General features: G+C 44.4%; 1 protein-coding gene across 1 annotated transcript in view; it reads left to right on the top strand.

Annotated features, from left to right (window-relative positions):
* LOC109930283 (1-phosphatidylinositol 4,5-bisphosphate phosphodiesterase beta-1-like) overlaps positions 1-26,884 on the top strand; it is a 601,524-nt gene that overhangs the window by 505,151 nt on the left and 69,489 nt on the right. The window contains exons 22-25 of the mRNA XM_048600897.1: positions 21,050-21,182; positions 21,285-21,338; positions 23,222-23,441; positions 24,556-24,637. Coding sequence (XP_048456854.1) covers positions 21,050-21,182; positions 21,285-21,338; positions 23,222-23,441; positions 24,556-24,637 — 489 coding nt within the window. The remainder of the gene's footprint in view (positions 1-21,049; positions 21,183-21,284; positions 21,339-23,221; positions 23,442-24,555; positions 24,638-26,884) is intronic.

Raw genomic sequence — 26,884 nt, 5'->3', positions numbered from 1 at the left:
GAAAGATCCTGTTGCTCAAGGTTGTCTGTAAGTTATGAATTCAGCTTTATTCATTTAGCGTTCTGTGCTGTCTCACAGCTGGAATGGCAGTATACTTTTAAGAGGCACGCTCATTGACACCATCACCATAATAATAAAAATCGAAGGAACTGCGGATGCTGTAAATCAAAAACAAAGATTATTGGAGAAGCTCAGCAGGTCTGGCAGCATCTGTGAAGAGAAATCAGAGTCCACTGTCCCTTCCTCATGATATTATCACCATAATAATGCCTGTAAATTGACGATATGAAGTTTAGCCAAAGTGTCTGTGTCTGTATTTTATGTATATAATGGGAGCAGTAAAAAACATCCAGTGAGTCTTTCAGTAGTACCTTGCCCATCTAGTTTTCATGTTAAGGGAGCAAACGTAAGTTTTTTTTTCCAAAAAACAGAAATTGCAGGTCTGGCAGCATCTACAGAGAGAAAAAAGACTTAGCACTTCAAGTCCAGTGAGCCTTCTTCAGAATTGAAACTAGCTAGATAAAAGCGGTATATATGCTCAAGACAGGGAAGTTGGGAGTTGAGGGGTGCTGTGATTGTAACAAGGTTACCCAAGTGGACCTCATAGATTATGAGTTCCCTGATTGGGGCTGTTAATCTGGTCCATTCAGGGAGCCCTGGCTGACAGATATAAACAGGATTGCCAGGGTTTCTGTTCACTCTGAGAGCTGGCTCTGAGGAAGTCGGACCAGTGTCAAGGATCTTCCACATGAAATAAAGGGTGACTTAATGACGGGATACCAGCTTCTGCAGAGTTGTATCAGTGGTGATGAGAGTAAAGCACATTTCTGAAGAAACCCGCTCGCAACCGTCATCTTTGACTTGGGGTAAGCATTTCTGGCATCATGCCTTTATTTGGGAAGCTTGACTTGTTTGACTCTGCCATCGAAGACTGGGTCCACTATGTGGAAGGAATGTGTTGCTTTTCCATGCAAATGACATTGAGGCAGATTGAAAGCAATGAGTAAATCTCCTGACAGCTCGTGGACCCACAGCTTTTTTCGTTATTAGGAGCCTTACTTTCCTTAAGGCACCAAATTCAAAAACTTTTCAAGAGTTGATGGATTTAATTAAAGAATATTACAACCCCAAGCCTCCTGTACTTCTGAGATGCTATTGTTTTAACTCGGCAATTTGAGAACCAGGGGAATCTGTATCAGGTTTTTTGACTAGGTTAAATCGACGGGCAGAGGCATGTGACTTGAGTTTAACCCTAAGTTAGATGCCAAGAGACCAGTTGCTATGTTGGATTAATGATGTACCCATGCAAAAGCACCTACTAGCTGACGTCCAACTGGATTTCAGACAGGCATTGCAAATGGCTTCATCATTGGAAAATACGGCAAGTGGAGCATATGAGTTGCAGGGTATTCCAATGGAAATGGTCACCCTCGCCAGGCCGACTGAGCTTGAGGAACACCACTTGGGTGAAGACAACTGCACAGCCTCACTCAGGACATATTCTGAACAGAGGGGCTCTAGGTCAGCCCAAAACAAAGCCAAGCCTCTGCCAAACGGTTAAAGTTTTCCTCAAGATCCGGGCTGGCAAGCCATTGTAGTTGCCGCATGGTATCAAGGCAGCAAGAGAGTTCCACGAGGCCTGAATTGAGTAAGAAAATTCACAGGCTGTTATCCAGGAGAGTGTACTCCCTAGAAAGTCCACCTACATCTGGCTTGGAACAGTAAAATTGCTCAGCAACATCCAAATCAGAACCAATCAAAATAACCCCCGGTTCAACGCTCACCCGGTTCTAATGGAGGTCGATACCAGCACGGCCATTTCAGTGATCAAAGGACCAGCCCTTAACAATATTTGCTGTGGACTCCAACCCTTATGTTTGCCAAGGCCTTGCCTGCACTGAGATCCTACACCAGGGAGCCTTTACAGATTATGGGTACAACTTCATTTCTGGTCTCATATGAGAAGCTGTTGGTAGAGTTGCCACTGATGTTTGTAAAAGGCTCGGGCCCAAGCTTGATAGAGCAAAATTGGTTGAGAAAGATTCACTTTTTGATGAGAAAATGGCTGCCTGGTGGTTTTTTCAGGAATGTCTAGGGACTATCAAAGTAGACTTGGTCATCTTGCATGGTGACCGGGAAGCAATTCCACGATTCTGCAAGGTCCACCCAGTGCCATTTGCATTACAGGCAAAAGTAGAGGCAGAAATCAGAAAGCTGGAGGACTCAAAAGTGAAGGAATCATGGAAGGAAGCACCGGTCATACCACTTTTGAAGCCCAAAAGGTCGGTTCGCCTTTTTAAACAAACAGTAAACCACTTTCTATGGTTGGATAAATACCTAATCCCCCACATAGAGGATTTATACACAAACCTGCAGCGGGGGCTGTTCTTCACGAAGCTGGACATGAGCCATGCGTACTTGCAATTATGGTTAAATGAAGATTCCCAGAAGTATGCTCCAATTTGTACACATAAAAGTTTGTACCAGTATAAAGATTGCCACTTGGGAGTATTGTCAGCTTGTGCAATTTTTCAGCAAACGATAAAGAACATTTTACATGGTCTACCCAGGTCGCCATTTATCTAGAAGGTGTGCTTATAACAGGGAAGACCAATAAGGGGTACTGAGGGAACTTGGACATAGTCCTTAGATCTTTCTGCCAGGTGGGCGTATGCCTTAGAAGGAAAAAAATGTGTGTTCCTGGCACCTCAAGTGAGCTACTTGAACTACAGAATCAACAAGACTGGGTTACACCTGCTGGAAGATAAAGTGGGGGCGATCAAAGGTGCCCTGGCTCCCACCACTGTACTGCAGCTTAAGTCTTTCCTTGGGCTGGTGAATTATTCCAGAAAGTTCTTCATAGCCTGGCCTCCAGCCTGACACCTTTGCATCAAGGGTCAGCCCTGGAAATGGTCGTGTAGCCAAGCCAAAGTTTTCAGGGAAGTGAAGAAACAACTATCACCCTCCATAGTATTGGCACACAATGATCCCAGGCGAGATCTGGTATTGACACGTGATACCTCCTCAAATGGCATCAGTGTAGTATTAACTCATAGGTGGCCCAAAGGAGAGGAACACCCAACTGTGTATGCATTCAGGACGTTGCCTCATGCAGAGCATAAAATATGCCCAGACACAGAAAGAAAGTTTGATGGTCATATTTGGAGTCAGGAAGTTCCACCAATACCTTTATGGATGTAGATTTGTAATAATAATGGGCCACAAAGCTCTATTTGGTCTCTTTAAAGAGGAAAAGGCAGTGCCGCCCATAGCTTCAGGCCAAATTCAGCAGTGGGCTCTAAAGTACATTTAATTACAAGTCGGAACATGGTCCGGAAGGCCAAAGTAGTGGATGCCACCTCCCGCTGGCAAATACACCACCTGTGGGATCACCACTGGGAGAATCGTAATGGTTTTAAGTTTCCTAGACACGCTTCCAGTCACAGCTGACAATATCGGACTTTGGACGCAGAAAGATCTGGTCCTGGTAAAACTGATAGAGCTGGTGGTGACGATAGAAACCAAAGGGGCATCACAACCAGAATTTGAAACCTTTTTGGACCCGGGGAGACCAGATCACAGTAGAGAATGGCATATCACGATGGGGAGCAAGAGGGTTGTCCCGAGCTAAGGTCGCCACCAGATACTGGCTGAACTCCACCAGGGTCATCCAGGGGTTTCCAATATGAAGATGTTGGCAAGGAGTTATATCTGGTGGCCAGGATTGGACGCAGGCAAAGCCACATTGGTGGGGTAGTGCCCAGAGTACCAACAAAGACAAAAATTGCTGCTGGCAGCTCCCCCACATTATTGGGAATGGCCAGGCAAAACCTGGACTCAGTTACGCATCGACTATGCAAGTCCTTCCATGGGATCACTGTTCTTAGTCATTGTGGACATCCATTCAAAGCAGCTGGACATGCATAGAGTTCATTCGTCAAACGCAGGGACGACAATAGGAAAGCTGCACACATCTTTTGTAATACATGGACTCCCCGATGTGTTGGTCACAGACAACGGGCCATTGTTTACCAGCAGGGAATTTGAGAATTTCCTAAAGTCACTTGGGATTCAACATATAAGGAGAGCTCCATACCATTCATCATCCAGTGGCCTGGCAGAAAGAGCATCCAAACCTTGAAAGCAGTCTTAAAGAAACAGCCTATAGCTTCACTAGATACCAAACTGTCCCTGTTCCTAGTTGATTGTAGGACCGTCCCTCATGTAACTACAGGGATAGCTCCATCAAAGTTGCTAATGGGGAGAACATTCTGCAACAGGTTAAATCTGATCTTCCCACTCCTAGGGGGAAGGATAAAATGGCATCAGGAATGCCAATGCCAGACACAAGACTCCGCTAAGTGAGAGAGATAATTTACTTAAGGGGGCCAAGTTTGGTGTAGGAACCATGGGAATGGCCCTGCGTGGGTAAGAGAAATGGTCGACACAAGGTCAGGATCAGTGACATATAAAGTTCAGATAGGAGCAACGGTCCTGAACAAACACATGGACCATAGGAACACGCAAACAGTTCGGAAGCAAAATGTACCCAGCTCCTCAGAACAGTTGGGATGGCTATGGGTTCTCCATCTCCATCAACCATTGCAGGGACCTCTGAATCTGAAATGGACATGGCAGATCTCACCGTGTCACCTTTGCCACCAGAAGAAAGGACTGAATTTCTCCTAGGTGCTCTGTGCACAAAAGGTGAGCTCCTGTGCGTTACATGCACCCATATCCACCGCAGAGTCAGAGGAACCTGACCCTGTGCTAAAACACCCCAGGAGGCGTTACAAGAGAGGGGACCAGCCTGTGTCCTTGGACTCAAAGGGAGAGGGGTATACTGATTGTAACAAGGTCAGCCAGGGGGACCTCATAGAATATGAGTTCCCTGATTGGGGGCTGTTAACCTGGTCCAATCAGGGAGCCCTGGCTGACAGATAAAGAGAGAAGTGTCAGAGGTTCTGTTCACTCTGAGAGCTGGATCTGCCAAAGCTGGATCAGTGTCAAGAACTTTCCACGTGTAAATAAAGGGTGACTTGGTGACAGGATACTGGTCTCTGTGGAATTATTTCAAAGGGAGGAATGAGCCAATGTGGTAGATATGAAGCTCATAGAGAGATAATGACAGTTAGACAGACAAAGGCATGGATGACGGCATGCCAGGGAGAAAGAACGTTTTCTAAGGTTTTTAAAAATGTCTTCCCCCACCCCACCCCCGGCTTTCTACTTTTTATTGTCTTTTTTTCCCTTTGTCTTGTTTTGCTAAATCCCTGTGTGTTTATTGACTGACCTGGTATCTGTAACGAACAGACTTGCAGTCATTGTGAGCAGATCAGGGCACCACATCTTAGTAAGGAATCATACGGCTGGAAGGAAGCACAGATTTACCAAAATGATACCTGGATACCAAGCGTTAAGCTAAGACAATAAATTAAACAAATTAGGGTTGTGTCCTCTGGAATGTATAAAAGTAAGGGGAATTTATTTAAAGTTTTCAAGATATTAAGATCACGTGGAATTTATAGTGGGAATTGTAATGGGAGTTAACTGTGATTTTATACAATGAGGTTACAACAGGAGTCACTGAAGGATGGTTCTGAGGAAGAGTCACTCGACCCAAAATGTTGACTCTGATTTCTCTCCACTGATGAGCTTTTCCAGCAATTTCTGTTTTGGTTAGAACAGGAGTCAGAAGGCACCTTTCAAGCTAACACTGTAAGGCACATTTTAGCAGTCATGAACTTTGAAGAGGCTAAGGTTCCACGCCAGCAGAAATAAGTGGAGAGATACCTTGTACACTCTCAGGCCTGTATCAGCCTTGAGAGCAGACGAGAGAGTATGGAAAGGTTCTTGTCGATAGGATAAGATAAACACATGGATTGGAAGATTCCTGTTTATTGTGCAAAAATGCAATGTAAACGATGCATGCATCTGTGTTTGCCAGGGGGGAAAGGTGGCTAGTTTTTTGTATGCATTGGACAGACTATCTAAGTATACTATTGGATAGAGTATCTAAGGCAGACTCTGTCTATCCCTCTGAGGTTGAAAGACAATGAGGTTAACCTGTCTACCTAAATCCTTTTCTGGTGCACATAAGGAAAGAACTGCAACAAACTGAGAGAAACCATTTCCCCTAAATGGGGAGCTCTTGGACAAGGGGTCATGGCCAACGAAATAAGAACTAGACATGACAGGCGTGAAATTAAGACACAAATCTCCAAGGAAAAGATGTTAGAGTTTGACTGTTCTCCTTTGCAAAACCTTCTTGCGGTGTAGTGTGCTACCAGACACTCGGATACAGCCCCACCATCACTGGCCACCTCTGTAAGGGATCATATTTCTGTCTGGCACCTGTCATTTGTTACATTGTACTGGACAAGCTGCTTCAATTACTTGTCTCTTTTGAAGTTGATTTTTCCTTTAATTTTATTGGTGGAGCGGGGGGACTGTAAATTGAATCAATCGTTTGCTGGCAAGCTTGCAGGAGAGCTGAGGTGACAAATCATTTTCATGGGCCTGTTGGCAGTCACAGAGTCGATTTGAAAGCTCTATTCATCATTCACAAATAGTTTAATTCTCCATGCAGAACTTAAGCGCTGCTGTATAAATCAGGACTTTTGTACTGCAAGGTGACATGCAACTTTGGCCAACTAGCTTGATGATATAGCTAGGGCCGTTCTGTACTCAAGTGAAATTAGTACTGTTCTCTTTCAAACTGTTCCTGTTTCTTCATTTGTGATAATCTCAATTATCATCCGCCCAGTGGAGTTTTGAAGCATACCTTGAAATATGCTTTGCGCTGGTAATTTGGCAGCAAACGTGTTTCATGGGTTTGTTTTCCAAAAGAATGCGGTTGAAACGCAGCGAGAATATTTGCTCTCTTGGATTACTGTGCCCGGTTCTAATCTCAATGTGACATAAAGCTGCACTGGAGAAGGTGCCAAAGGAAAATGACTTTTGTTTTATTCAGTCATGGGGTGTGGGAGTCACTGCCTGGGCCAGCAGTTACCAGCATAACAGCAAAACTGAGAGGTTAAAGCTATCGAGGGAGGCTGAACTGATCCTCACTGTTCTCTCCAGAAAGGAAAAAGCTGAGAGTGACTTAATGGGTTCTATAACATTACAAAGAGATTGTTTCTATGTCTGCTCTATTTTTCAACTTGTGGAATGGTCCAAAACTAGGCGTCATAAACAGAAGATAGTCAATATTAAATCAGACAAGGGATTCCGGAGGGATTTGTTACTGAAAGCCATGCTAAGAATATAAAACTCACTAGCACATGGATTGGGTAGAGATGAATTTAAAGGAAACTGAAAGGAGAAGGAATTGAAGGAAATGCTGATATCTCCCCTGCAAAAGAGATTCGTGTGTCTGTGTGTGTGTGTGCGTGCGTATGTGTGCGTGTGTGTGTCTGTGTGCATGCGTGTCTGTGTGTGTGTGCGCGTGTGTGTCTGTGTGTGCGCAATTGTGTGTGTGTATGTATGTATGCATATGTGTGTGTGTGCACGCGCACACACTGTTCCACCAGAATGGGTTTCCTGGGTAATGGGCAAACCAAGGCAGTGGGGACAGGAGGTTGGCTCATAGCAATTCCCCCTCGCTCTATGTCCATCCCCCGAATGTACACCCATTCATTCTCTATCTGGTGAACCAGGCAGATCGGCTCTCTCTTTGTCATCCAACCTGGAGCTGGGGTAATTGTGGCTCAGGCTGCATGGGACCCTTAAGCAGTTATTAATGGACCATTTAAGGGCCTGAATTGTTCTTGTCCACCCCTTAAGTACACTCCCTTTCCTCCTGGAAGGTTCTGCTATCTATCTCTGTTGATTTATTTCCAACAACGCCCTCTTGATTGATGTTAAACCTGCCGTTCTCTTAATACCTGGTTCATCTGTCCTTCTCTCAAACAGCAGAAAGATATTTGCAATTTTACAAGCCACAGGCACAATGGCGAATTCTACAAGGCTCTGCAAAACTATGGTGAATGCATCTGCAATTTTCCTGCTTTATTTATCGTTTTCTGGGGTGAAAAGCCATCAGGTGCCAAAGATTTATCAATCATCAGCTTCATTATTTTCTCTACTTTTGTTTTAACTTCTATTCCATCCACCAAGTTTCTTCCATATTTTTGTTTTCAGATTTCCTTGCACCAAAGGTAATCTGTCCCTAGTTTCCCCAGTGAAAGTGAAGACAAAGTGTTTATTTAATGATTACTTGACTGTCCATTGTAGACTCGCCTTCATTTCTTTTCACAGGCCCTGAGTCCACTTTACCCCTCTTGGCTCCTGGGTTTATGGTCCTGAGTGGCTACATTTAGCGAAAAGGGTTTCTACTATCTGGATTCTAGAAGAATGAGGGTTGATCCCATTGAAGCTGATCCCAGCTGTCTTGATCAGGTGGATTCTGAGAGGTCGAAGAGTCTGAAATCAGGGGTCATAGTATCAGAATCAGCCATTTTGGACAGACAAGAGATTTCCTTCAGTTAGAGAGCTGTGAACCTTTGAAATTTTCTACTCTGAAAGCTGTGGATATTCAGACGATGACCAGGTTCTTGTACACTGGGGTAAATAAAGGATCTGGAAATTGACCTGAACATGGATTTGAAGTTGGATAAGCCCCAATCTTCTGGGAAATGACACAGCAGGCTGGCGGGGCAGAATGGCCTTCTTTTGCTCCTAAGTCTTGAGACCACCTGTTGCTAGCTTTGATATTCCTTGGAAGATAATTTCAATAATCCTTCTCGCACCTCCTTGGATGGCCCTCATTCCTTCTTAGAGTTTTTCCAGTCTGTTGAATTTCTCTTTCTCCTTGCATTTCTTCCAGTCTTTTCAATGAGTTCAATATTGCCCCTTTAACTCTTCCTCCACCTCTGTCACTGGCATAAAAATCCTAATTTTCCAGCTCCTGTCAGTTCTGAAGACGAGCCATACTGGACTTGAAATGTTGACTCGATTTCGGTCTCCACTGATGCTGCCAAATCTGCTGACATTATCCAACACTTTCTGTTCCTGTCACCTGAACCTCCAATTGTTGACAACAATATTTAGGACATATTTCAAGGTTCTGAGGAAAGATAAAGTCACCCCAGTCTTGCCAGGCAATAGGGTTGCTCTCTCATTAGAGAGAAAGAGACAACTAGTAAAACAAACAAGGGCAGGACTTATACAATTAAAAGTAGGGCCTTGGGTAATATAGTAGAACAGAGACACTTGGGGGTTTGGGTACATAATTCTTGGAAGTTTGCATCACATGTCGACAGAAAGCATTTAGCACGCTTGCTTTCATTGCTCAGTCGTTTTAAGTATCAGAGATGGAACATTATGTTGAGGCTGTACAGGATATTAGTGAGACCTCTTCTGGAATACTGTGTCCAGTTCTGGTCTACCTGTTATAGGAAAGATGGTGTCAAGCTGGAGAGGTTCAGAGGAGATTTACCAGGATGTCACCAGGAATGGAGGGTTTGAGTTATAAGGAGAGTTTGGGACTTTTTCACTGGAGTGTAAGAGATTGAGGGGTGGCCTTATAGAGGTTTATAAAATCATGAGGGGTATAGATAAGGTGAATGGCAGGTGTGTTTTCCCTCGAGTGAGAGATTTCAATACTCGGGGGCATATTTTTAAGGTGAGAGGAGAAAGGTTTAAAAAAAGACACGAGGGGCAACTTATTTACACAGAGAGTGGTTCAAGTGTGGAATGATCTGCCAGAGAAAGTGGTGGATGCCGGTATAGTTACAACATTTAAAAGATATTTGGGTAAGTACATAAATAAGGAAGGTTTGGAGGGATATGGGCCAAGCACAGGCAGGTGGGACTGGTTTAGTTTGGAATTATGGTAGGCATGCACTGAAGGGTCTGTTTCCTTGCTGTATGACGGCAAGAGGTTGAGAAGGAAAGCCCTTTACAGTTATCTCAGCTGGTGTGGGAATTGAACCCATGAATGATGGTGTCACTCTGCATTACCAGTGAGCCGGTCAGCCAAGTGAGCTGGCCAGCCTCACCACGTGAACTGTGCCTTTTCTTTCCCCAGGAGCCGATAGATCTCCTGCCCTTGCTGTTTACTGTTTCGTACCTGGGCACTCACTTGTCAGGAATGGTAGCCAAGTGGTGGTTATATCACCAGACTAATAGGCCTGTCACCTCAACAAATGACCCAGATACTTGGGGGTTGACATTCAGTTTAATTCAGCAAATGTGGAATAAAAAGTTTCTAAAGGCTCACTCTGTAGTGACTGGATTGTTGTAAAAACCTGTCTGGTTCATTACTGTCCTTTCAGGGAGGGAAAACTGCCACCCTCAAACTGTAAGAGTATAAATCATAGGAGCAGAAGTAGGCCATTCAGCCCATCCATTTTTCAATGAGATCAAGGCTGATCTGATAATTCTCAACTCCACTCTCCTGTCTTTTCCCCATAACCCTTTAATTCCCTTACCGATTAAAAATCTATTTTAGTCTTCAATATACTTAACAACACAACCTCGACAGCCTTTTGCGATTAAGAATTGCACAGATCTTTACCCAGTCTGGCCAATAGATGGTTCCAGATGCGCTGCAGTGTGGTTGACTCTTAAATGTCCTCAAAATGGCCAAGCAAAACCTTTAACCCCACCCCCAACAAACTGCCAGGATGTTAGAAAGGCAGCTCACCACCAGCTTCTCAATGGCAATTAGGTATTAGCGACAGCCCCATTCCACACATAAAACTGTTAGAGCAACGTTGAACATGGAATCCCTGCAGTGTAGAAGCAAGCCCATTGAATCCACAGCAACCCTCCAAAGAGCATCCCACCCCTATAACCCTGTGTTTCCATGGCTCACCCACCTCTCCAGCACATCCTTGCACACTATGAGCAATTTAGCATGGCCAATCCACTCCAACCAGCCGAGTCTTTGGACTGTGGGAGGAATCCAGAGCACCCAGAGGAAACCCACACAGACATGGGGAGAACGTGCCTGAAGGTGGGATTGAACCTGGGTCCCTAGTGCTGTGAGGCAGCAGTGCTAACCACTGAGCCACCATGCCGCCCAAGAGTTCCCTATTGCAAAGCAGTCACCAGGCCCACTCCACTTCAGATTCCCAAGTAGAGGGCATCTCACTTTTTCCAAACAAAAAAAAAGAGACTATTCCTGTGGAACTTGTGAGCACTGCTTTGTGAAGTGCTGTCGCATTGTTTGGTTAAGTCGTTAAATCACTAAACCATTGCACCTTTGGGTTAATATTAATCAGATATTGTAGCATTTCTTTGGAATTTCCAAGGACAATTTGTACTGTACTAAGAATGATAATTTTTGATACGAATGTTGCAAGGGAGCTGGAGTAGGAGGTGGTCTCTGTGCATGACCAAGATGTGCCTATATTAACTGCTTAGTTTCACTTCTGTGTCCATTCACATGCAAATTTTGACTTGCTGTCAATCCATCCAGTTCCATACATCCTGTTCCCTCTGAGGCCCTATTTATCCAGCCTCTCACTTTGTTCCTGCACCCCCCCCCCCCCCCCCCCCCCCCCCCCTTCCAGTCATTCGGATAGACTGCAATTTGTTTCCCCATCTACAGAACCTTGCCTTACTCCACTTCAAGCTACAGGCTCTCAATACGCATAGAATCATAGAATCCCTACAGTGTGGAAGCAGGCCATTCAGCCCATAAAGTCCACATCGACTTTCCAGAGAGCATCCCACCCAGACCCTATATCTATTACTCTGCCTTTCCCATGGCTAATCCACCAAGCTGCACATCCCTGGACACTATGGGTAATTTAGCATGGCCAATCCCCCTAACCTGCACACCTTTGGACTCCTCAGCCTTCTACTCTCCAGCTGCCCTTTTTAGGTTTGAAGTATTCTTCGATAGCCTCTGGTGTGTTATGGCACAGATTCCGGAACATTCAGGAAGCATTCCTTTGAAACAGCTGCATGACATTCCTATAAAAGTACCCACTTCACCTTCAGGTATTCCCTCTGTGTAATGAAGTCAATGTACTGTGTTCAGTCAGTCAGTATTGTGAACTATGGACAGTGGAACCAGAACTCAAGACATTGTATATATTTTATATCAAATCATTAGTGTTATCCTTAAGCGTAAAGACATCTGTCGCAGTAAGAACCCAATCTCTGCGAAATATGTTACATGGGCGGCACGGTGGCTCGTAGTGCCAGGGGCCCTGGTTCGATTCCAGCCTCGGGCGATTGTCTGTGTGGAGTTTGCACATTCTCCCCGTGTCTATGCAGGTTTCCTCCGGGTGCTCCGGTTTCCTCCCACAGTCCAAAGATGTGTGCAGGCTAGGTGGATTGGCCATGCTAAATTGCCCACATTGTTCAGGGATGTGTAGATTAGGTGGGTTTTAGAGGTCGTGGTGGGATGCTCTGAGGGGCAGTGTGGATTTGTTGGGCTGAAGGGCCTTTTTGCACACTGTAGCGATTCTATGGGGCTACCATGTGGGGCAGCAGCAGGTAGACCATATCGTACTGGCAGTGGTATTTGATCCAATTAATCACGTAGATGCATTGACAGACATCAACTAGGCCTGCGCCACACTGATTTTGCTACCTAAAGTGCCATCCGCGTCTAACAGTCATTGATAGTCATAGAATCCCTACAGTGTGTAAGTAGGCCATTTGGCCCATTGAGTCCACACTGACCCTCTGAAGAGCATACCACCCAGATCCACCCCCTTACCCTACCCATTTCCTACCCTAGACACTACGGGCAATTTAGTATGGCCAATCTCCCCTAGCCTGCACATCTTCGGGCTGCGGGAGGAAACTGGAGCACCTGGAGGAAACCCACGCGGACAGAGGGAAAATGTGCAAACTCCGCACAGTCGCTCGAGGGTGGAATCTTGCCAACCATGTCCTTGTTCTTCTTGCTCCATCCAGGATAGTGCCCGTTGTTCCAACAGTTATTTCGTAGATGGCACACACAGCTGCCACTGTTTATCAGGGAATGAATGTTGAAGGTGGTGAAGGGGGTGCCAATCAAGCAGGCTTCAATAGAAAAACTGAAAGAACTGCAGATGCTGTAAATTGGAAACAAAAATCCCAGCAATTTCTGCTTTTGAAGCGGGCGTCTTTATCCTGCAATGGTCCTCGAATGTTATCGGAGCTGCACTCATCTAACCAAATGGACAGTATTTCATTACATTCCTGACTGGTCCCTTATAGGTCGCAGACAGGTATCTTGTGGTGGTGGGGTGGGTGGGGTGCGGGTGGGTTCAGGAAAGACCTACCTGATAATTATAAGGCCTGTAGATTTGACAGGGACCTTTCACAGTGGCAATGGATTCTGGGTATGCCTTCCTTCCATCCAGTTTCTTGACTTCCTCATTTGCCAAACCTTGGCACTCGGAGACAGGTGAGGGGAAATGCGAGAAAAGAAAAGAGAGAAAGCAATGGGGGTGGAAGGCGAGAACAACAAGAAACGGAGAGGAAGAGATGATGGGAGAAAGAAAGGGATAGAGAAAGACGAACTGGAACAGAAATGATGAAGGAGGTCAGGAGGAAAAGGATAAAGCACAAGTATTGCCATCACCCTTGAACAGTTTTGTTAGTGCCATGTTGGCTAAAAATAAATATTACTCACTCTGTTGACGTTAAAACTGAGAAAGGTTGTCTTCCAGGCGTGTGTTTGCACCTTAAGCTTGAACTACATCTTTTTGGCTGGTTTTGATAGTGCCAGTTTTCAGAGCCCGTTCCCAATGACCAGTGGAAACCTCTTCAGGCTGACTTGCAGCAAGTGATTGGCTGGGAGCTCTAATTCTTCTGGTTGCCAGGAGACATGACTCAGTGGCTCTCCTGATAACCGGAGAGTTTTGGTGACTCAGAGCTTTTGAAAAGAGACTGCAGAAACACTCCAAAATTTCCCCGTTTTGATCAGGGGCGTAGAGGCAATGCCATTCGGCGTTAAGTCAAGTCGAAGGATGCCCACTGTTAAGCTCAATGGAGACCTGGGTGACAGCGGGCAGTCAGCGAGCTGCTCAGTGGTTGGCATAGCAAGGCTCAACCAAGAGTTAGTGAGTATCCCCAGCTCTGGGGTTTGCGACTGTTGTGTTTGTTTCTGTGAATTATTGGCCGTGTGTGTGTGAGAAAGAAAGCACACTCACCTTTGAGTAGGAAAGTTATGGGTTCAAGGCTGATTCCAGGACTTGAATCATGGAAGCCAAGGCTGATGCTGCAGGGGGCAACTGGACAGTTTGAAATGTGGTCTGTCTGCGGAAGGACTAATCTGAAACCCTGTCTGCTCTTTCAGGTAGATATAAGGGAACTCTCAGCTTACCCAAAATGAAAATCAATGGCCCAGAAAGAAACCAGCTCCCCACCCCACAGCCATGATGTTCTGCAAGGAGGCTGCGCGGGTGAATGGCTGACCCATGTTCAATTGGAAAAGGAACAATTTTTGTTCAAAAAAAAAATGCACATGACAAGTGGCCAAGTCAAATTAAGGACACAGCTGACATTGCAACTACCAACTCCAGACTATTACCCAGTGTGTTGACCAAGCTCCAAACTGATCCACGGGTCTCCGGGAAACCAAGCATAATCTCCAGGACTCTCCTGGGAGAAAGATCATAGAGGCAGTGTGAAGTCGTAGAATGACGTCAGCACAGAAGGAGATCATTTGACCCTTAGTGCCACTGATGGCTCCCTGCGCGAGCAAATCGGTCTCCACACACCACTATTCCTTGCTGCACTATCCCCATACCCTGGCAATGTTCCTTCTCTCGCTTACTCCAGGGCCCTTAACCATTTCGCTTTGGAAAGCCGTGATCACGTCCACCTCTACCACACTCTCAGGCAGTGCCATCTTAAGCACTCGCAGCGTGACAAAATTCTTCCTCGTGCCACCATGGCTTCTTTGGCCAATCACCAGAAGTTGGTGTCCTGGAGTTTTTGAGCTTTCCGCCAAGGGGAGTGAATTTCTCTGTCTCGATCCGTCACGATTTTGAAAGCCTCTATCACTGGTCTCCTCTCATCTTTCACTAACCATAATGCCTCAGAAAAGCAGCACTTTCTCCAGGGTAACCAGCCTAGCCAGTGAGGCCCAAGTCCCATGAATGAATAAACAAGGAGAACAACCCTAGCCTCTTCAGGCTACCCATCGAAGACTCACATCCCTTTTACATATTAAACAATTCTTTCGACAACTTTGCTCGTTAGTTATAAACATGTTGGGGATGGGAAGGAAAGGGCTGTTTGGCTGACAGCGGAAAGTTGTCCAATCAGGTTACAAGGAGTGTAAAGGCAGGAGATTGAGAAGATGGGCACAGTGGGTGACCAAAGAGAAAAGTGCGGGCCGTGGGCAGTTTTCAGGAGGAGGGCCTGTCACAAGATCTCACAAGTGTTTCTGGACAGAGTTGGCAACTTTCGTAATGACAAATGTGCGATGAGCAACTTTTATTTCTAAATCTAAATCAAAGAAAGATCAGGTCACAGAAAATAGGAGTAGGCCATTCGGCCCTTCGAGCCTGCTCCACCATTCAATATGATCATGGCTGATCATCAAACTCAGTCCCCTGTTCCTGCTTTCTCCCCCATACCCTTTGAGCCCTTTAGCCATGAGAATTATATCTAAATCTTTCTTGAAAACAATCAATGTTTTGACCTCGACTGCTTTCTGGTAGCCGAGAATGCCACAGACTCCCCACTCTCTCCTGTTGAAGAAATTTCTCCTCACCTCAGTCCTAAATGGCCTACCCTGTATCCATAGGCTGTGACTTGAGGTTTTGGATTCCCCAGTCATTGGGAACATCCTTCCTGCATTTACCCTGTCTTGTCTAAATAGAAGTTTATGGGTTTCTGTGAGATCTCCCACGACCCCTGTCATCTTTCTAAACTCCTGTCCTAACTGGAATAGTCTCTCCCCGTATGTCTGTCCTGCCATCCTTTGCATGAGTCAAAGACAGGGAGTTTAAACTCATGCCTGTACAGAGTTTTGTCTCCTTAACCATGGGCATTTATTTCAGTGAATGTTTGTGAAAACTGGGCTGGGAAAAGACTGGACTTATGACACCATGTGGTGTTTGTATGAAGTAATGTGAGACTGACTCTTTCAGGGTATCTCAGGTCACAAGATAAAATCATAAAGTGCACAAAGAGGCCATTCAGCCCATCATGCTTTTAACAGCTATCTGATTCATCTCTTGCTTGAACTCCATAACACCTGAAACCTTCTCTTTTCAAATATTTATCCAATTGTCTTTACTTCTGTTGAACTTACTGCTACCCTCCTGTTAGACAATGCATTCCAGATCATTACAACATGTTACATCTTTTTAACATAAATTACTTCAAAAGTCTAAAACTTTTCTGCTTGATCTGATCCAGGAAAGCTCTCAACCACAGGGATCCACGAGCATAGCCTTTGTTCTGTATTTTTGCTCAGACTCAATGGTTTCTCTCTCCACCCACAAATCCTAAAGTCCACCTGCGGAGGTAGGTTAGGACCTGCCTCCAGAGTTAAACCCCTGTTCTAACTTGTGCCAGAGAGGAAACTGCCTCACAGCAGTGGCAGAACATTGTACCCCAAAAGAAATGAGGCTTATGATATTTTTTGTACATACTTTAGAGACAAAAACATTGGCAACCCGACACCCACTAAGAGACAGTGAGCTCACAGAAGAACACTGGGCAGAGACAAGGGTACAACGTTGTAGCACTGACTCTGCAACCCATTTCTTGGTGGAGAAACAGGGTCAGTGAATTTGCCCTCATGTTTTTAAGCACAATTTCTCCTTAGGCAGTCCTCCAGGATCGAGAATGAGTTGCTTCTGTTCAATTCAATGGGCCCTGTGTGGCTCAAAACCTGCTTTGTGAGCTGCCACATGTAGGAGGTGGAATGGTGCTTGAAGGATTGAGCTAACGTGGTATTTGGCGGTTCCCATGCCTCAACTTTGCCACTGCATGTTGCTTACAAAGTCTGCAACATGCTCAGTTGGTGCCTTCCTGAATGAACCTTCGCTACTTCAGCATGCCACGTGCTAGGAACCCCCATGTTGGTGGTGTCTCATTCTTTCAGCAATGCTTTGCGAACATCCCAAAAGCATTTCCGTTGTCCCGCTGGGGCTCCTTAGCCACAACCGAGTCCCGAGTAGAGTGGTTGGCACCTGAATGACATGCCCTGTCTAGCAGAGCTGGTTTTGAGTTACGTCAACCTCGCTGCTGGGTGTATTTGCTTGGGAAAGGATGCTGGCTCTTAGGCCCACATTGCTGCCACTGGATTTGGAAGATGTTGTGGGTGGTATCACTGGTGATACCCTCAATGCTGTGAGGTGACTGCTGTAGGTTGCCCAAGTCTCCACTGAGTGAAGGTGCTTGGGGATCTCTGCTGCCCAGTTAGACATGACATCAACCTCAGCTTTGGGATCCTGATTATCAAATACTCAGTCAGCAGCAGGATGGTCTTGCACAATAGAAGTGATGGTGAATTTCCCCATCTCTGTGTTTCTTCGTTGAAAGAGGCCTCCCACAACGTGGAAAACGTTTCATATTTTCTAGGGTCACATGGTCGACCTTAATGGATGGGTGCGGGCATAGGGGGAGGGCAGAGGAAGGTAATGTGGTACGGCAGCTGGTTAAAGCGATCCTGAGTTTTCTATGTGTTCAGGGAAAGCTCCAGTTTCTCATCGGCTTTGAGAAGCGATTGACAGAGACTCGGCTTGGAGTGAAGGTGGTAAAGGTCAAACAGTTTTCAGTCTGTTCTATAGATGGTCTCAGTGTCAAAATGCAGTTTGTTGATGCACTGGCAACATCCTTGTAAATCTTTTCTGCACCCTTTCAAGCTTAACAACATCTCCTACAGCAGGGTGACCAAAATTGCACACAGCATTCCAAAAGTGTACAGCCACAACATGACCTCCCAATTCCTATTGCAGCAAAGAAGATAAATAAGGTTATGACACAGTCTTGCTCAATTCTCATCTTCATTGAGATCCCCAATCAGAGAGATTCTGACCATGGCCCCTTGACATTCAATGGGGTTACCATCGCTGAATCCCTCAGTATCAATTCCCTTGGAGTTGTCGCTAACCAGAAAATGAAATAGACCAGGTAGAAAAATATAGTGTTTACAAGAGCAAGAAAAGTTGGGAATGTTGCAGCGAGTAACTCACCTCCTGACTCCCCAAAGCCTGCCTACAAGGCACAAGTCAGGAGTGTGATGGAATACTCCCCACTTGCCTGGATGGGTGCAGCTCCAAGAAGTTTGACACCATCCAGGACAAATCAGCCTGCTTGATTGGCACCACATCCACAAACATTCACTCCCTCCACCACCGACGCTCAGTTGTGTACCATCTACAAGATGCACTGCTGAAGTTCACCAAGGCCCCTTAGACAGCACCTCCCAAACACACCACCACACAAGGGCAAGGTCAGCAGATACATGGGAACACTATCATCTGCAGGTTCCCCTCCAAGCTACTCACCATACAGACTTGGGAATATAATTTGGGCGGCACGGTGGCACAGTGGTTAGCACTGCTGCCTCACAGCACCAGGGACCCGGGTTCAATTCCCACCTCGGGCGACTATCTGTGTGGAGTTTGCACATTCTCCCCGTGTCTGCGTGGGTTTCCTCTGGGTGCTCCGGTTTCCTTCCACAGTCCAAAGATGTGCAGGTTAGGGTGGATTGGCCATGCTAAATTGCCTGTAGTGTTCAGGGAGGTGTAGATGAGGTGGGTTATAGGGGGATGTGTCTGGGAGGGATGCTCTGAGTTTCGGTGTGGACTTGTTGGGCTGAAGGGCCTGTTTCCACACTGTAGGGATTCTATGATCTATGATCATCATTCCTTTGGTGTCACTGGGTCAAAATCCTGGAATGCCCTCCATGAGGGCATTGTGGGTTGACCAATTAGCACATGGACTACAGAAGTTCAAGAAGGCAGCTCACCACCACTTTCTTGAGGGCAGGATGGGCAATAAATGCTGACCCAGCCATGTCTCACAAGTGAACAAATGTTCGCGTTGGTGCTTACTGCATTGATGAGATGATTGTCTGTGAGTGGCTGAAGGATGGTGACAAAATGAGGAAGATACTTCCTAAAGCCTTTGCGGGGCTCACAGTCCCATATATACACTTTGGCTTTCCACACAAGGCTGATAAATTAGTATTTGTAAGAGATGTCTCCTGAAGGGTTATGAGGGAAGAGGCAATAAATGCTGGCCTCGCACACCCACACCATCTGTTTGAATAACAAACAAAAAGAAGTTGCCTCTCAGCTCTTAATTTATAAATGTAACTCATATCACCGCTTCAACAGTGACTTCCAAACAATAAAGAAGTAAGTCACAGGTAGGCGGGATAGTGAAGAAGGTATTTGGTACACCTGCCTTTATTCATCAGTGCATTGAGAATAGGAATTGGGTGGTGATGTTGTGACTGTACAGGATGTTGATTAGGTCACTTTTGGAGTGTTGTGTTCAGTTCTGGTCTCCCTGCTGTAGGAGATGTTGTTAAACGTGAAAGGATGCAGAAAAGATTTACAAGGACATTGCCAGGATTGGAGGGTTTGAGCTAAAGGGAGAGACTGAACAGGTGGCGGCTGTTTTTCCTGGTATGGCGGAGACTGAGGGGTGACCTTACAGAAGTTTATAAAATCATGAGGGGCATGGAGAGGGTGAATAGCAAAGTTCTTTTCCCCAGGGTAGGGGAGTCCAGAACTCGAGGGCATAGGTTTTAAGTGAGAGGGGAAAGATTTAAAAGGGACCTAAGGGGCAACTTTTTCATACAGAGGGTGGCACGTGTATGGAATGAGCTGCCAGAGGAAGTGGTGGAGGCTGGTACAATGACAATATTTAAAAGGCATCTGGATGAGTACATAAATAGAAAGGATTTGGAGGGATATGGGCCAAATGCTGGCAAGTGGGACTCGACTAATTTAGGATATCTGGTTGGTATCGAAGAGTTGGACTGAAGGGTCTGTTTCCTTGCTGTATATCTCTACGAGTCTATTTCACATAAGACTTTTGAACAGCTGAGAGAGGAAAGAGTGACGCAATTTTTAACAAAAAACAATGTTTAAACGGTTGTACATTCCTGGGAAAGACAAGCTTTTAAAACATAACAGTCATTAAATTACGTTCTTGTTCTCAGCTGATATTTCTTTGTCCTTGGTACCGCTGAATTTATATATAAAAGAAAGATAGACCTCACAGAAAAAAAAAGGGTCTGGAAAATAAAAGTCTCTCACTGCCCTATTCTCTTTTCAAACCACATAAAAATGGCATTGCCGCTAATCGCTGGTAAATATATAATTAATCATTCAGTCATGAATCATAAAATGACAAATTTCCCTCAACCGTTCCCGTCCATATAATTTCAGCGCAAGTCCTCACGCTAGTGGGACTGAGTAATGCTATGAAAGAGCTTTATTTCCCTTCTGATTGGCTATAATTACCACCGAGGAGTGAAAGGAAAACTACCTGGAGAACAAAATCCAACCAGAAGCACAGAGGACCACTCAATCTGGCGCCATGGCAACTGGTCATCAGAGTTTGGCCATCACAGAGTCTGAGTTGCCTGCAGAGAGTGTAGGAGTTTAAATTAAAGTGAGTGTGTGTGTGTGCGTGAGAGAGAGAGAGAGAGAGAATAAAGAGAGCGACTGCAGATTCACAGCAATAATCAGATGTCGACTGCATCAAACCACAATCAGAGCCAGTGAAGGAGAGGACTGGACTAGAATGTTGAAAATATGTATCGAAAAATTGGACATCATACTCTTGTTTACTCAATTTGTGGAACTAAGGTACTGGTTTCCTTAGAATGTTTTTGGCAGTAATGACTGCTTCGTTTGAGGGGCTTTTAAAAAAAAACTTGTTCCAACTTCATGCATATATATCTGGATATTGTCTCACATCGGTGTTGTGCAGCAACAATCATAGGAATCTTGTTTTTGAATTTGGGTCAGTAAACCGGGCCATTGATCTGCAACTCGGAGGGGCTTTTGTTCAAAGCAAGCAATGTTGATGTACAGCAGTCGTTGTATTCATTGGAGCTGATGGATCTCTTAATTCCTAAGAGTGAATCAGTAAGCTGTTCTTGTCCATCCCTCAGGTGGAACCCGGTGACATTCCCACAGAGCCTAACAATGATCCCAAGACAGCTCCAGCAGAGAATGGTGTCAGTCACACATCCAGTCAAACATCCAAACCCTCAACACAAGTCACCCATGTTCAGCCTGCACCAGGTAAGTGAGTTTCTCCTTCTGACAGAATTTTCATTAAAAATTAGATGTGAGGACATAAGCCTTTCTATTAATTGACATTTTTCTTTGTATGTTGTGCATTAGCTGCAGTCAAAACAGCTGGTAAGGCAGAAGATCTCATTCACAGTATACTGTCAGGTAAGATGTTAAAAAATTCTGCATGACACACGGGCCTCAAATCACCCTCACGCCAGATGTTAAAATGTAGGAAAATATGGAAATGAATTCAGAATGAAATATATTCACAGTATCTTGGTTAGAGGGACTATTTGGTTTAAAAATTAAGCTTATGTATATCCAAGTTTACACAGAAGCAGACAGGACAGCGTAGATGCACTGAAAAAATTCAGACCTTGCTATTTACAAATATATGGTTGTTACATGAATTATTAGTCACTTGACAATTGTGTATGATAAAATTGCTATGATTTTAATAATCTGTGCCGGAGAAACCACTATTTGGAATAGTTGCTGAAAAATGATGTAGAAAATATATTTTGTTTCAAAGGAGGAAAAGACACATTATGTCTAATATTTTTATTCCAGTGAACGTGCACACATGAGGAATGTTAATGACATCTATACAATTTACATCACATCGTTTGCTTATAAATGAATGAGAAAAGTTTTATCAAATACTTCTTCATCTCAGTTTCTGCAGAACGAACAAAGTAAATAAAAACCGAAAGAACAAAATAAACGCTTCCTTTCTTAGTGGTCATACAACAGTCTTCATTTAACTCGTAAACTGAATCATGGTGTGCCTTTATCATTCAAATACATTTGTGCATCATTTGTTGTTTCAACTGTGTATGTATTCCCTTGGTTTGTATCTCTGTTAAACGAGCAGGCAAAGGAATCTGAAAAACACACTTATTTGTCGCTCAGTGTCATTTCAAAGCTCCCGACTCTTGTTTAAAGTCATTAGGATACAGTGAGACGGGGGAGAACAGTTTTCTGCCTGTTGGAATCTCACAGTTGAACTTTAGTTTTGTAAAACTGAAATATTACGCTGAGCGGAGTTTCAAAGAGCTGATTCAGATTGCAATAAAATTGCCAGGCTTCCAAAATACCTAAAGGCTGCTCAGATGTATACATCAGACTTAGGAGCAGAATGCAAAATGCCTAAAACCAAAATTAGTTCATGGTGTGCTAACTTCATGCCAAGTGCACAGTCCGTTTTTAACGTGAGTGCGTGAGAACCAGGAACAGGGGTAGGCCATTCAGCCCCTCAAACTTGCTCTGCCATTTGATATGATCATGATTGATCTCATCTTGGCTTCAGCTCCACTTTCCTGACCACTCCCCATAACCCTTCAACCCCTCACGAATTAAAAATTTGCCTGTCCCTCCCTAAGTTTACTCGATGTATCAGCATCTACCACACTCTGGGGGAGTGAATTCCACAGATTCACAACCTTTTGGGCAAAGTCATTTCTCCTCATCTCTTTTGTGTCCTTTTAAATCTGCTACCTCTTATCCTAGAACTACAACTTTTTGTTCTGGATTGCCCTACATGAGGAACCACCATCGACTTTGTCAGACCCCTTTAGGTCTTAACCCTTTAGCCCTTTCATCACCATCTTTTGTAGAGCCAGCACTGTTCCAATGGACTGAATGATTTCTTTCTGTTCTGGAAAATCCGATGACTTCTCTTAAAGGCAGATTCTAATCTTGATCTTTCCAAATTTAACTGTGTTAGTCATTTTTAAGGACGAGTCAAATTAATCTAAGAGATTCGTGGAAAGAATGGAGTTATGCCATTCAGCCCATCATGTCTGTGTTGACCATTCGGAAGAGCCTTCAATTAATTCTGTCCTCTTCCCTCACAGCCCTGCAACAAAATTCCCACTCAAATGTTCATGTCCACCTGTTAGTTCTTATCATTGTAGCCAATCCATTGAGGATGCGTCATGATGTTGTGTGGCGCTCTGAGCTAATACCCTAGGCGTTTACTAATATCAGGAGGGAGAAAGCAAAGCCGTTTAATGTGATCAATTGGTTTCTGTAAACTGCTGCAGAGGTGGAAGCCCAGACCGTGGAAGAGCTAAGGCAGCAAAAAGCATTTGTGAAACTTCAGAAGAAGCACTACAAAGAAATGAAGGAACTGGTGAAGAAACACCACAAGAAAACCACTGACTTGATCAAAGAACACACGGCGAAATCCAGTGAGTTTCAGAGCGATTATTTAAGGCGCAGGGTACTTTTGGAAAAATCAGCAAAGAGAGATAGTAAGAAGAGGTAGGTGAACCATTCTCAAATACTTTTAACAATGGGACAGTGTGTGCTTTCTGATTTCTTGCTAAACTATTTCCCCCAAAATAAATTAAACCTTTGTTAGCCTATGTTTAAATAATTTTGAGGGGTGTGGGTTTAGAAATGCCCTTGTCGTAGTTCACTTTCACAGTAATGGAAAGCAATAATGCCTTTTTATTTTAAATTCCTGGTCGATCCAGTGAATCATTTTTTTCCACTGTTAAAACTGACTGCTCTCACCTTCCCTCACATAAGAAAGCCGGTGTGCATTGAAGTAATTTATGTTACAAGCTGCTGGAAAATAAGGTGAAGTCTTTTGTGGGAATAAACCACATTTCAGACTGAACTCACAACCGGCCTACCCGAAAACCCTTTTCTCAGACATTTGTTTCAAATCCATCTCGCGGCCAACTTGGGATATTGGAATATTGAGGGATAATATATCAGACACATTAATCACTGATATTGCCAGTTCACAGTACAAGATGAATCTTGTGAGTCTACACAGGATAATAAAAGTTTCCAGTATGAAATGAAGGGTAGAAAATCACCATATGGAAAAGTAGTACAATCTCTAAGTAATTGCTTTGCTAAGCTGCTACCTCAGTTACCATCACACATTTATTCACAGCACAGGTTCTGTCTTAAAATCCATCCCATAATTATGAATAACGGCAGCATTCCTTTAGAGAAAGGGATACTGCCAAAAGGGAGAGTGATTAACACGAATGTGCTGATTTAGATAAAGTATTGTTGGGTGAGCTGGTTTGGATCTTGCTGTGTAAGGGAACTGCAACACCATTCACAGGTAGGTCACTCTCTATTGTGCCTCTAATGACATGGACACCACACCCTCTCATCATCAGTGAATCTTCTCAAAGAGCCCTTGTTTGGTAACATCACCACAGATATTTAAGCAAATGTTTCTTTGTGGGTGCTGGATATAAAAGCAAAATGTGAGAGGCTGTGAGGTGACGAGGTCACTTGGGTTTATAATCCAGAGGCCACTCCGCTGCTTCTGTGGATGTGGGTTCAAATCCCACCACTGCAGTTGGTGGAATTTAAATTTAGTGAATCATTCAGGAATATAAGCTTCCAGTGACGGTGGCCGTGAGAACCAATTGTTATATATTTCCAAGGCGAGTGGCTCAGAGGGGAACCTGCAGCTGGCGGTGTTCCCAGTATGTTCTGTCCTTGTCCTTCGAGGTGCAGAATGGGACTGGTTAGCCTTGAAAATGGGAAACTCTGAGAATTGCAAGTGCAGATACAGGTGGTGATTCCTTTCAGCTAACACAAGGGGAACACCTCAACTACAAGCCCAGCATCTGATAGATGCCAAGGCCCCAGTTGAACAGTGTTCAAAAAGCACAATTGAAAACTTCATCACCGTTCTAATATCATCAAAGTTGTATTTTTAAGTGTTTTTCAACAACTTTTATTTTGAGAGTCAACAGTGTGTGGTGGCAGGGGACAAGGGGGGAATAATTGCTGACGGGAAAAAGATTGCAGAGTAGAATTTTAGTTAGTTTGCCCTTTTTCTTCATTTAATTGAAGCTGATTGAGAATGATCTCTTGCCTGATTTTTAATTTGATTTGATTTGTTATTGTCACACGAACAGAAGTACAGCGAAAAGTATTGTTTTGTGTGTTATCCAGACAAATCATACCTTACATAAGGGCATCAGGGTAATAGAACAGAATGCAAAAGATAGTGTTACAGCTACAGAGAAGGTGCAGACAAAGATCAACTCTAATATATGAGAGGTCTGTTCATAAGTCTGATGACAGTGGGGAAGAAGGTGTTCTTGAATCTGAGCTTGTTATTTCTATGCTGGCACGTGATTGAATGATTGATGCAGTGGCATTTGTTTTATTAGGGAAAATAATATTTGAGTTTATTAGATGGAGCTGTAAGACAGAAATTCACACATAATCATCGCAGTACGTTATACAGGGGAAAGGAAGTGAGATATTACAATGTGACACATAAACCTTTGTGTAAATGAGTGGCCACAATCTCTAGTTAGTGTATTAACAGCACTCCCATGTCTTTGCTCAAGGATTACCCAATTATACGCTGCTTTACTAGGATGGAGATCAATGGTCTGATATTGTATTGCTCGTTTGAAGTGCTTTCAAATTGCTATCACGTCAGTCCTGGATAAGTTCATTCAATCAGCATTCTTCACACCAGACATCTTGTTTTGGTCATCATTTTTTAAAATATAATTAGTGAAGTTAATTGGTAGATGTGCCTACGTTAGTGTTTCCTCTTCCTGGCCCAGTATCTCTGTACATTCCAAACGACTGCGTTTGTTTCTTCAAAATCTTCCCATCGTGTGACAGAAACATTCTACATTTCTCATTCGAGAATCACATCGCACCACAGTTTCAGAATAAGGTGACTCTTGTTTGAGCCAGAGATAAGGAGGAGGTTCTTTTCTTTTTAATCTACTCACAGGACGTGGGCATCACTGCCTGGGCCAGCATTTATTGCCCATCCCTGCTTGCCTTTGAGAAGGTGGTGGTGAGCTACCTTCTTGAACCGCTGCAGCTGTTTGGGTGCAGATAGTCACACAATGCCTTTAGTTGGGGGCTGCAGAGTTGGGGGGGATGGGTAAGTTCCAGGATTTTGATCCAAGAAGGAATGGCTATATATTTCCAAGTCAGGATGGTGAGTGGCTTGGAGGAGAATTTGCAGGTGGTGGTGTCCTCATGTATCTGCTGCCCTTATCCTTCTAGATGGAAGTGGTTGTGGGTCTGGAAGGTGCTGCCGAAGGAGCCTTGGTAAATTTTTGCAGTGCATCTTGTAGAGGATGAGTAGTACTGAGCATCAGTGTTGGAGGGAGTGAATGTTTATTTATTGACAAGGATGTTGAGGGTTACAAGAGGCAGTGGAAAGGAAAAGTGGAGTTAAGGCTACCTCAAAACAGCCATGATCTTGCAGGGCTTGACAGGGAAGATGCAGGAACAATGACTTATCCTGGCTGTACAATTGTTCTCAAATCAGGTGACACAATCTCAGAATAAGAAGTGGGCCACTGAGGACTGAGATTAGGAGGCATTTCTTAACCCAGGGTGGTCATTTTTGGAATTCTCTCATGCAGAATGCTGTGCAGGCTCAATCATGTTAAAGATATTGATAGATTTCTGTCCATGAAAGGCATCAAAGGGTAATGTGGGAAATGGCAATGAGCTCAATGATAGACCATGATCTAACTGAAGGGAGGAGCAGGCTTGATAGACCAAATGGCCTTCTCCTGTTCCTCTTTTTTTTAGGGGCGGCACGGTGGCTCAGTGATTAGAGAGATAGTAGGAACTGCAGATGCTGGAGAATCTGAGATAACAAGGTGTAGAGCTGGATGAACACAGCAGGCCAAGCAGCATCAGAGGAGCAGGAAGGCTGACGTTTCGGCCCTAGACCCTTC

Source organism: Rhincodon typus, chromosome 9, assembly GCF_021869965.1.
Source record: "Rhincodon typus isolate 14 chromosome 9, sRhiTyp1.1, whole genome shotgun sequence".
NCBI lineage: Eukaryota > Metazoa > Chordata > Chondrichthyes > Orectolobiformes > Rhincodontidae > Rhincodon > Rhincodon typus.
This window is presented reverse-complemented; position numbering and strand designations above follow the sequence as displayed.